The sequence below is a fragment of the Cetorhinus maximus genome, chromosome 18 (genome assembly GCF_964194155.1).
Source record: "Cetorhinus maximus chromosome 18, sCetMax3.hap1.1, whole genome shotgun sequence".
In the NCBI taxonomy this organism is placed as follows: Eukaryota; Metazoa; Chordata; class Chondrichthyes; order Lamniformes; family Cetorhinidae; genus Cetorhinus; species Cetorhinus maximus.
Genome location: NC_135896.1, coordinates 38,917,118 through 38,929,791, shown reverse-complemented (window position 1 = coordinate 38,929,791; position 12,674 = coordinate 38,917,118). Strand labels below are relative to the sequence as shown.

At 38.4% G+C, this 12,674-nt stretch overlaps 1 protein-coding gene across 9 annotated transcripts in view; it reads right to left on the bottom strand.

Moving 5' to 3' along the window:
• The window catches only part of mark3a (MAP/microtubule affinity-regulating kinase 3a), a 220,291-nt gene that overhangs the window by 44,240 nt on the left and 163,377 nt on the right, over positions 1–12,674 (bottom strand). For all 9 annotated transcript variants that reach the window (XM_078562458.1, XM_078562457.1, XM_078562464.1 and 6 more), the window contains 2 exons: positions 11,709–11,945; positions 6,803–6,922 (listed from right to left, as the gene is read on the bottom strand). In XM_078562458.1, the coding sequence (XP_078418584.1) occupies positions 6,803–6,922; positions 11,709–11,945 (357 nt within the window). The remainder of the gene's footprint in view (positions 1–6,802; positions 6,923–11,708; positions 11,946–12,674) is intronic.

Sequence of the window (12,674 nt, the reverse complement as noted above, 5' to 3'; positions counted from 1 at the left end):
TCCAATTTGTAGAAATTATCAAACATCAATGATTATGAGGTTAATACACAAAGTTTTCCCTTTATGTTTCACACGTATAAGGATAGACAATACAAGATCTGAAACAAAATGTAAAATTTTGTAGCATATTAGAAATGGTTTTCTTAGGCACAGTATACAATTAGCTGCAATGTTTGACAAAGCCAACTAAGTATCTTTTTAAATAGAAAGCAAACTTTAGTCTTCAGTGGAAAGTATTGATCAGAAATGCTGTAAAACTGAAGATCTTTGCTTCATCAGCGAAAGTGCTCATCAGTTCAATTCTATTTTATTGCATTTTTGGCAGGATTACAGTTTTCAGCTTTAACAAATGGAGTGGCAGTGATGTATTTTAAATTATTTGTGCTCGGTCAACAAATTATCCGTTAGGTTGTTACAAAATACATTATCCATAACATCTCCCCAACCAAAAATAACAGCTAAAATAACAAGGGGAAGAAGACACTGGTGGGAGTAGTCCATAAGCCCCCTAACAGTGGCTATACTGTAGGACAGAGAATAAATCAGAAGATAATGAGGGCATGTAAAAAAAGGCAGTATATTAATCATGGGTGATTTTAATCTTCATGTAGATTGGGAAAATCAAATTGGCAGAGGTAGCCACGAGCAATAATTCATAGTGTATATTCAGGACACCTTCCTAGAACAACATGTTGTGGATTCAACCAGGGATCAGGCTTTTTTGGATTTGGTAATGTGTAATGAGGCAGGTTTAATAAATGATCTCAGAGTAAAAGATTCCCTAGGAAACAGTGACCATAACATGGTAGAATTTAGCATTCAGTTTGAGAGTGAGAAACCTGGGTTGGAAACAACTGTGCTAAACTTAAATAAGGGTAATTAAAAGGAAATTAGGGCAGAGTTGGCTGGAGTGAACTGGGAAAGGAGTTTAGGAGAAAAGATGGTTGTTGAACAAGGCAGACGTTTAAGAAAATAGTTCATGACTCACAACAAAGATATATCCCTGTGAGGGAGAAGGATACTAGGAAGGGGGTAAACCAACCATGGTTAACCAAGGAAGTTAAGGATAGTATCAAATTGAAAGAGAAAACGTACAATGTGGCAAAGGTTAGTGGTAAGCCAGAGGATTGGAAAAGTTTTAAGAACTAACAAAAGGTGACAAAAAAACAATAAAGAGGGAGAAAATAAACTTTGAGGGTAAACTAGCAAGCAATATAAAAATGGACTCTAAGAGCTTCTTTAAATATATAAAAAGTAAAAGAGAGGCCAAAGTGAACATAGGCCCTTTAGAGAATGAGGCTGTGGAAATAATAATGCGGAGCCAGGAAATGGCAATGGAGTTGAATAAATATTTTGCATCAGTCTTCATGGTAGAAGACAATAATAGCATTCCAAACATACTAAATAATCAAGGGGCAAAAGGCGGGGAGAAAATAAGTACAATAACTATCACTAAAGAAAAAGTGTTAGGGAAACTGATGGGGCTAAAGGCCAATGGGTTGCATCCTAGGATATTAAAAGAAGTAGTTACAGAGATAATGGACGCACTGGTGGTAATCTTCCAAGAATCCTTCGATTCTGGAAAAGTCCCAGAGGATTGGAAAACTGCCAATGTAACACCCTTATTCAAAAAGGGAGGGAGACAAAGAAAACAGGTAACTATAGGCCAGTTAGCTTAACATCTGTCATTGGGAAAATGTAAGAGTCTGTTATAAAGGATGTAATAGCAGAGCATTTAGAAATGCATATTATAATCAAGCAGAGTCAGCCTGGCTTCATGAAGGGGAAATCATGCCTGACAAATTTATTAGAATTCTTTGAAGAGGTAACAAGCAGGATAGATGAAGGAGAACCAGTAGATGTAATATATTTGTATTTCCAAGAGGCGTTTGATAAGGTACCGCAAATAAGGCTACTTAAAAAGATAAGAGCCCATGGCGTTGGGGGGTAGTATATTAGCATGGATAGAGGATTGGCTCACTAATAGAAGGCAGAGTTGGGATAAGGGGGGCATTTTCAGGATGGCAACCAATATATATATTAATGACTTGGATGAGGGAAGTGAATGTACTATCGCCAAGTTTGCAGATGACACAAAAATAGGTGGGAAGGTGAGTGGTGAGGATGACACAAAGTCAACAGAGGGATATAGACAAGTTAAGTGAGTGCACAAAAACTTGGCAAACGGAATATAATGTGGGAAAATGTGAGGTTATGCACTTTGGCAGGGAGAATAGAGGAGCTGAATATTATTTAAATGGTGAAAGACTGCAGAAAGCTGCGGAAGGGGGATTTGGGACTCCTCGTGCATGAATCACAAAAAGCTAGCGTACAAGTTCAGCAAGTAATGAGGAAGGCAAATAGAATGTTGGCCTTTTTATTTCAAAGTGAATGGAGTACAAAAATAGGGAAGGTTTGCTAAAAATATACAAGGCACTAGTTAGGTCACACCTAGAATACTGTGAACAGTTTTGGTCCCCTTATCTAAGGAAAGATACACTGGCATTGGAGGCAGTCCAGAAAAGGTTCACCAGGTTGATCCCCGGGTATGGAGAGATGGAGAGGTTGAGTAGGTTGGGCTTGCACTCACTGGAGTTTAGAAGAATGAGAGGTGACTTTATTGAAAAATATAAGATTCTTAGAGGGCTTGACAGGGTGGATGTTGAGAGGCTGTTTGCCCTTCTGGGAGAGTCTAGAACCAGAGGGCATAATCTCAGAGTGAGGGGTTGCCCATTTAAGACAGAGATGAGGAAGAATTTCTTCTCTCAAAGGGTGGTGAATCCGTGGAATTATTTACCGCAGAGGGCTGTAGAGGCTGGGTCATTAAGTATATTCAAGGCTGAGATAGGCAGATTTTTAATCAGTAAGGGAATCAAGGGTCATGGGGAAAAGGCAGGAAAGTGAAGTTGAGGATTATCGGTCCAATGGCATTGGTCACCGCCAGTACCGTATCTGAATGACCACTGTCAAGGAGTGAGATTTGATAATGCTTGTTGGGAGGCTATTTGACTAGAGGTGCATCACTGCCATCCCTGATCCTTTCTTATCTAGTGTCCAAATAGATATACTTGCAGTAAAATGAGGAGGGAGTTTCTGAATAGTGATTAGGAGCAGAAATTCTGGCTTATTAAATAGGCCATTCTTTGTATCTAAGCCTGGATGGTGAGAATCAACAGGTTACAAATACTAATACTGAAGCCTCTTGTAACTCTATACCGTTGCTCATGTGGAGATCAACTAATACACCGTAAACTGAGATTGAAACCTCAGGCTCCCCCCACCACCACCCCCCTCCATAATCCATACAATTTAGTTATTCGCTGTATAAACCCTCTAAATCATTACTGACTTGAACCAAAGTAAAGGTCTATATTTTGCAGCTAATGGCAAAGCAACAGCACACATCTCGAAGGAAACTGCCCACAAAATCTAGCGATCTCAGTGGCGCAGACTTCCCCTTTCCTGTTGTCAGCTTGAATCTGATGCCAAGAGAAGGGGATCTCCTGGCATCCAGCAACTATGATGTCATCAAGCAGGGTAAGCAGCCTTTCACACTGAAGTATTCTCATAGATAGCAAACCAGGAAGTAAAACCACTGAATCCCTTCACTTAGTTTTTAAATTTTGCAGATAGTAAAATAAACTATTGGGGCATACACATATGATTAAGGTAGAAGCTAAAATATTATAAACTATTAAAAAAATTTAAAAATGCGTAATTTCTCATAGGAGAAATTTAACATTTTGTAAATATAAAATTAGTTTTTTCAGGGCCGGAGAGGCTATTCAGCACTAATTATGAAATTATGTTGTTAGAAACCGAAATATATCTCATTGAACAAGGCGTAACTTTTTCACAGCCTTTAACAGTGAGACTAGTTTAAAGGGACTAGTTCTCATCTTCATCTTCATGGGCAGGATTTTTCATATGGCGGGCAGGAGCGGGTGTGGAGCCGATCGCCGCCTGCAATAGACTACGCGCCGCCATTTTACATGGATGGGCCAATTAAGGCCCACCCAGTGTAATACACGGCCGGTGGCGCTCAGCGCTACCTGTGCAGGATGGGGGAGGTGGGAGAGTCAGTGCAGTGCTCTTTTGCACATGCGTGCGAAAGAGTGCAGCAATCTCCCTGTGGCACAGAGCTACTTCAGGGAGATTGAATGAATATTAAAAGGATTGAATAAATGATTTAAAAATGTATTTAAATATGTCCCCTCCTGTGACTGTGTCACATGAGTTGGGACATGTTTTTTATATTTATGAAAATGTATTTATTTATTTAATAAAAGCTTCAGGAAACCTCACCCCGCTCATGGAAAATGCGAAGGCCGCTTGGGCTTTTCGCCTGCCTGTCAACCTTAAGGTTGGACGGGTAATGTTCAGAAGTGCTTCAATTAATTTCTTAATGGCCTTAATAGGCTGCTTACATTTTGGCAGGCACGCAGCTGACTCTGGTGCGTGCCCGCCGTATAAAATATTGCATAGTGGGTGATGACATTGGGACACACGCCCAACATCATCGCATGTCATTTTATGCATCGGCGTGTCGGGCCCGCCCCCGCATGCCGACCGGAAAATTCTGCCCTATGTTTGATAGTTATTTGATTATAGTCTGTGGGGACTTCAACAGCACACCCTATGAAAAATCATTGATTCACTTGACAACAGCTTCTGGATTTCCATGTTTAACTGTGCATGTGTGGATTGGAGAACTAACCATCAGTTTCAGAGGTGTAATGGCGGTGAATGCTGACACGTTTCTCTGTTGTTACTAATGCAAAATCTGGGCCAATGCAAAATATCTTGCATCGGCTAATAGAATGATTCAATACCACAGGGGATTAAGCTGTCCATAACTAACTAGCAGAATAACACTTCCACAATAAATCTCAAAATGATTAACAAAAAAGCTACATTTTTCATATAACATCATATGCTGGATTGTGATCGGAAACCGTAACAAGACAACATAGATGAACTGCTTCAGTTTCACTTCAGCTTCGAAAACCATTTCCAATTTTTGCAGTTTTGGAATACACTCTAGAGTGCATATGTTCATTCTGTATATAGTTGTACAAAAAAATTAATCTCACCAATAAGAATCTGCTTAGTTCTTCTTGCTACAACCTCAAATTGCAATAAAAATGATTTTTCTATAAAGCAGGAAGCAACAAAAATTAAGGCTATTCTGATGCATAACCTTTATTTGCATAAATGGGTTGCATTTTAAACAGATGAATACGGTATGGAAAATTTAAAAATTCTGAAGCCATATTCGACTCAAAATCTTAACTCGGTTTCTCTTCTCCACAAATGCTGCCAGACCTGTTTGGAATTTCCAGTATTTTCTGTTTTTATTGCCAATAAGAATCTGCTCTTTTGTGATTAAACCATGAAAACGAGTCATCAACAGTCCATCTTAGTTTCATGCTTCCATTTCCTATCTCAATTCTCACTTCTTTCGTAGTCCTTCAGTACATTCTTTCTTTTTAGATTTCTAGAAACCTGAGATTTGAAAATCCCCTGCTTCTGAATCATCAATTCCCTCATACTGCTCAATAAAACACACAGTTGCTTGTATAATGATGGTTTTATTAAGCCAATTGAAGAGCAATTTGACTTCAACACAACAGTAACAAACATTAGAGGTGACTGGAAACCAGGTGAAACTCGTTTTTTTTTGCCATGTTGACCAATGAACCCAAAATGTAAAAGCAAAATTTCTTCAATAAATTAAACTGTAATACAGCAAATTTTTCATGATCACGACAAAAAAATTAAAATAGAAACTGCAGTTAAGTGTATAGTAAATAAACGATTACGACTGTATTTTCAAGTTTGGTAACATGCGAACTTATTATTGACTCAGAAGTTGCCATTGATCAAATTTGAATAGTGTTCCAAGCACCATATCAAAGTCTAGTAAAAATGGGATCAAAATTGAGTTAATGAGAAAGCATACAAATTAATTCATCGGCAATTTCTCAAAATTGAACATTTCTTTCCCTGCAAAGCACATTGCTGTCTCATCTATGGGGAATTAACCTTCTAAAGCTTATTTTGATATAGTTACATGACAAATAACCATTCGAATTTCTTATAGTTTCAAAATCTGTGATCACACATGAAAATAAGCTTGAAAAAAATTCTCTAGCAATAAAGGTGTGTATAGATTACTTTGCAGGAATCAGATTTTTTTAAAAAGTTAAAATGCTGAAACTTTATTTCTGTACTTATAGGGAAGTTCAATCTTACCATAATTGTAGGGCTACTTTGTAGTGCAGTGGGTTTGCTGACTAACGGCATTTAATACCTATATTCTTCTTTCTCTGCTGCTTACCCTCACTCTAATCTCTTTCACCAGTAGGGATCAGGCATTCTACTTTGACACTTTTGTGTCTGTATCTCTCCTATTGGTTTTAAGCACGCATGAAAATGAAGACTTTTTTTAAAAAAAGAGGTGGCTACCCTGTAGCCTACTAAATGCATCCTTTCCCTATATGAATATTGCAAGATGTGTGTAACAGAAAATGTTTGCCTACTTGGCTACCCTTGTATTTTTAAAACCTTTATGGCTAGAACTGTACAAAAGGCAAGGAATAAAACTGCAATGTTTTCAGTAATTACCTATTTATCCCATTATAATCTGTGTATTTGAGAAAAGGCTAGCTGTTTCACAGATTTTTTGAAATTTTTGTCAATGTTTCATCTTATTGTGTTTTTATGAATACATATCTAAATAGTGGTATGATAAAATTTTATTATTCCAGTGGAACAAAGTAATGCAATCAGGGTTTCTTACCTCTAGTGTGCCTCTTTTAGAAGGATTGAGCACCAGAAAGCGTTTAAGGAGGTTTTCACAGTCTGTAGACATGTAAAAAGGAATCCGGTATTTCCCTCTGAGCACCCTTTCCCTTAGTTCCTTTAATGCAAAATTCAATATAATTAACATCTTACTCGACATTGTAACTAGCTCTTGAATTTAATAAAGACTCAAAATGCCTCTGAAGTATAAATTATCTTATGATATATTACTTGAATTTGGAATTTTTCTCTAGAGGCACCAAGATCACCTCAATACTGTCTAGGGATCATATGTTGCATCTTTCTAGGCTGAGCATTCAGCAGAACATCATGTCATCAGCCATCTCCAGCAACATAGAATTTAAAGGAAAAGTTAAATAAATAGACATACACATATTAATTATAAATTGACATGTGTATTGTTGCTTTACTATTAGAACAAAATTCAATGCAACAAAGTTTGACACCGGAGTCCATGCAATCAAATTTCTTTGAAACATACTATAAGATTGTTTTCCTTTAACTCTTGGTTTGTACGTTTTTGCATGTAATCAAAGCCTGTGCTGAGGTCAGGAAATAAGCCACCATTTAAAATAAGCTCTAATGAAGTGAAGAGGGTTTGGGATAATTTTTTTTTAAAAGCATAAAGCAGGGAATGCTTTGCTACAGAAAGCAGTTGAGATAAAGACCACTACATTGTTTAAAGGAACTATAAGCAAACAATTGAAGATACAGGGCTGTGAGGAGTGTTCAAGGCAATGGGATCTTGGATTGCTCACGCCAGATTGAGGATGGACAAAATGAGCCAAATGGCCTTTTTTTTGTGCTGTAAACTTCTATGATAGTCATACAATACTGTCCTCAAAAAGAACTATGTTTTACTAGGAGTTTCATCAACTATACAATTCTATTTGCGATCAGGCGATAATGCACTAATGTAGAACAAATAAAAACATTAATCACCATTGTGAAGAAGTGCCAGAAGTAGCAATGGATCAGAATACACAAATGACTGTTGACTAAAACAATTCTAAACCCAGGAGTTACTGTAACACCACCTGAAGAACTGTGCCAATATTAACCAAATCTGAGGCAAACATCCATATCTGGTGAAGTGGCATATCAGGATGCATCATGGGATCATGCAGGCTTGACCAAGTTGTGGATATAAGTTTTAAAAGTGTCTACAGTAAAAAGACCAGAATGGATATGGTAGGAGACATGAATCGGCCAGGAAGTTGTTGAATGGCCTATGGGTCAGTCCATGATAATCTAAAAGAATGTGACCTTTGGGTCAGGATAAAATAAGTTTATGAATAATTTATGAGTTATTGCATAATAAACTGATTACTTGACCTCAGGGTTAAGCTAAGATATGCAGATGACTAGGCACTGCAGTAAAACGTCAGGGTAGAATAAGCAAAGTCATGTTCAGGAAAAAGTGTGGAAATTATTTGTGCTGAAGAACAGGTCATTTCGTGTTTGTGTTGTAAACTAATTTGCAATTACAGATGTAACGAACTAGACGTTGTGAGTTAATGATGATGAGCTATCCCAAAAATGGTATATATAACCTACAGAAACTATGTAACTTTGAATTGCCTTTTAGAGCATTCTGAAAGGGCATTTCCCATGTGCACTGAATAAAACTGCCGCTTGTTTTTACTGACAGCTGACTGTGTTGACTGTCTTTTAGATACTCCAGAACATCAGGTAAGTCATTCAAAAGAGGATGAAGCACAGCTCACAGAAACAATGTCAGTCCCTCTTTTGACCATTTTTTATTCATTGATGGGATGTAGGTGTCGCTGACTAGGCCAGCATTTATTGCCCATCACTGATTGCCCTTGAGAAGGTGGTGGTGAGCTGCCTCCTTGAACTGCTGCAGTCCATGTGGTGTAGGTATACCCACAGTGCTGTTAGGGAGGGAGTTCCAGGATTTTATCCCAGCAACAGTGAAGGAATGACAATATATTTCCAAGTCAGGATGGTGTGTGGCTTGGAGGAGAACTTCCAGGTGGTGGTGTTCCCATGTGCCTGCTGCCCATGTCCTTCTAGATGATGGTGGTCGTGGGTTTGGAAGGTGCTGTCTAAGAAGCCTTGGTGAGTTCCATGTGCCAATATGCAAGGCCATGCAAAAAACTTTGAAGATATCATGCATTGAGAAAATAGACAATGCACAACAAGGAGATTTTAAAGGGAATATTGCTCCAGACTATAGTCCATATCAGATTCCCTCTGGTATAAATTTACCTGTGTAAACAGGGTAATAAATGTTTTTGAAAAGATGCTGTGCCTGTATTTTACAGTATGTGCATTTGCAAAGTGCACTAATGAGAAAAAGTGACACAGAAACACCCAGTAAAGGTATCTATAACATCACAGTTATTCAAGCTTATTCCTCCATGACTAATGCCCGTTGTGTTTACAGAGCAAAGTTAAATATTTTGCTTTAAATACAAATAATAGAAAAGCTTTGTCATTTAATACGCTGGCCTTGTTTAAAATAGCTCCTTACATAATTTAATGCATTCTCAAGATGCTATTCATCATGCCCAAATTATTAAATACTGCAGTCAATGCAAAGGCCCAGATTTTGTCTGTTACATCATTCACCTTCATTGCTTTCTGTTTCCCTTCTTGTGCTTGATCAGTATTCTCTCAAAACTCGCTTACAAAGCCATGCCTTTCTCTTACACTGTTACAATGAAGTTCACCACAAGCTTGACAAATGTTCATCTTTGGATTAGCCACTTTTTAGCCTTCCAGATTCAACATCGAGATCAGAAATTTTAGATCATAACCTCTGGCCCAAATTTTTTTTGTGTGTGTTCATCTGTTTTTGGACAGTAGCTGCTGCTAATTATTCAGCTTTTTCTATTTATACCGGCAACAGGCACTTTTGGTTTTTTGCTTTTCTCATGACCATCTACATTTTTTGCCTTGTACCATCATCTTTTTGGCATTTAATCTCTCCTGCCTTCCACCCTATCACAGACCTTCTCTTTTATTCTTTGCTCCCTCCCCACTTTCCGTGCCTCAGTATTTGCTTAAAACCTATTACATCTTTAACTTTTTCCAGTCCTAATGACCTGAAATGTTAATTGTTTCTCTTTCCACAGGTGTCTCCAGATCTGCTGAATACTGCCAGCATTTTCTCTTTTTATTGTAGTAAAATGCACTGATGATCCTTCACTTTTAATTAAATTTCAGATAATGAAATAAATGATTAGGACGTACATATGGGATTAAGATAGAAACTGGAATATCAAAAACAAATTTTTAAAAATATATATTGTAAAGATGTGGAAATTTTATCATGACAAAATTTGACATTCTATAAATGTAAATTTAAACTTTCAGGGCCAAAGAGGCTTCTTAGCAGCAATTATGAACATAATATGCCGTTAAAAACAGCTATACCTCATGCAACAAGATCCAACTTTTTCCAAGGATATTTACAGCGAAACTAATAGTGTAGAAGGCCAAGTTCTTGTCAGTTCATTGATTTATATTTAATTTCATCCTGTGGGGTCTTCAACAGGGCAAGCTACGGAGGAGTGTAGAATCACCGTTAGTAACTTCTGGATTTCCCTGCTTAATTCTGCATGCGCAGACTCCAGGACTGTCAGTTTTAGGGAGTATTGGCAGTGAATGCTGACAGGTTTGTCATCATTCCTCTTCCTCCTTCAGGTACCATGCCCTCAGAGGGCACTGGCGACCATGGACTTCCATTGGATTGGTCCACAATTATGCTTGGCAAAGTATTGCAGTGGATTGCGGTGGGCTTCTGCAGTGTGGCTGACCAGGAAACTCTCTCGCTCTTACTGCCTGCCATCAGGTGTATCGAAAGGATTTACAGGCTGATAATCAACCAGTCTGGCCACATGATGAACACACCTTCCGTGGCCATGAAGTCCTGCAGTGAGACTTGAACGCGAAGCTTCTGGCCCAAAGATAAGGATGTTACCACTGCACTACAAGATCTCCCTTTGCCCTCATTACTACAGCCAAAATCTGAACCACAGAAATGGCAATGTTATTATTGATTGTATTTCTCTGTCAATTGTTTACTTATATGCAGGCAATCTCAGGAGGTGTAACGCCTGGCCTTTTACCTTCTCTCTCCTCACAGTGTAAGGCCCTAAGCACTCTTTCCAGGCAAAGCAGCAACTTACTTGTACTTCTTTCAATTTAGTCTACTGCATTTGCTGCTCACAATATGGTCTCCTCTACATTAGGGAGATCAAATGCAGATTGGGTGACCACTTTGCGGAACACCTCTGCTCCAACTGCTAGTATGACCCCGAGCTTCTGGTTGCTTGCTATTTTAATTCACCAGCTTGCTCTCATGCTCCAGTTTCGGTCTCCTGCAGTGTTCCTGTGCAGCTCAATGCAAGCTTGAGGAACCGCACCTCATCTTCCGATTAGGCACCTTACAGCCTTCTGGACTCAACACTGAGTTCAACAATTTCAGACCAAGAATTCTATCCCCCATTTTGATTATGTCTATTTGCCATGTTCCAGTTTGAATCTGGTTTTTCATGTTTTTGCTTTTGGACAGAGCTGTTCATTATTCAGCTATCCACACTCACTCTGGACAAATGCTTTGTCTCTTCACTACAACCATTGCCACTCCCTTTACTTTTCGTTCCATGGCATCTTTGTCATTTAATCTCTCCTGTCCCCTAACCTATGTTACTGACTATAGGAGAAGTACAAATGGCTAGAAAGTGAAGATCTAACTGTTGATAACCAAGTGATTCCAGAAGTTTTTGTTTCATGTGACCAGTTTCAAGTGCATTACACAAAGTTAGGCAGTAAAACAAATTTGAAAAAATCACTATGCGGTCAGTTACTTCATAATGTTAGAGCTTTTAAATTAAAAAAAACCTGTGAATTACCTTCAAGTTCTGCCCATCAAATGGCAATGAACCACTGACTAATGTGTAAAGTATAACACCTAAACTCCAAACATCTACTTCAGGCCCATCATATTTCTTCCCTTGGAAGAGTTCTGGAGCAGCATATGGTGGACTCCCACAGAATGTGTCCAGTTTATTGCCAACTGTAAACTCATTGCTGAAGCCAAAATCTGCTATTTTAATGTTCATATCTGCATCAAGCAGTAGATTTTCAGCCTAGGTTTAAAAAAAAAGCAAATGATCAAACTATAAATTAAAAACATTCATATAAATGCTAAGTTTGAAATATCAGCCATCAGCCAGGATTTTCCTGCCCCGTTGCAGGTGGGACCCGCCGTGGGCGAGGCGGCGCCCCAGCCAGAAGTCCATTAGCTTGCGGCGGGACCAGAAGATCCCGGCAGCGGGCGGGTGCGGAAAATCCCGCTCATCGTTTCCAATACATTAAACTACTTTAACAAAAGATTAACTATAGTAGCTTTGTTTCTTAGCAGCTAAAGGTGAAATAAAAATATACAACACATTGATCTTAATGTTAAGTTGAAGAAGAAGATACAAATCAAAGGAAACTGCATGCAAAATATAATATTTCTTCAGTCTTTTGAAAGGGAACAGTAAGAATTACGCTGGGGAGGGAGGAAACATTTTAGTTTAAAATAATTTCACAGGTAATACTGGTATTAGAATTGAAGAAAAGAAGAAACGTCAGAGAATGTCTCCATCCTGAGGCAGTTTCCCCTTCTGTCACTAGAAAAGCACCCTCAGAGGCACCACTGTCAAATCTCCTGGATAAAAAATATTGGATAACATCTGACGGACCAGACTTTTTCAGTGTACTATTGAGTGAAGTGAACACTGCATCCTTCTTAATCCTCAACATTATTTGTTGCAGCAGAACAAAATTCAAAAACCACAGCTGAGGGCAGAATCAAATTCCTGTTTAATTGA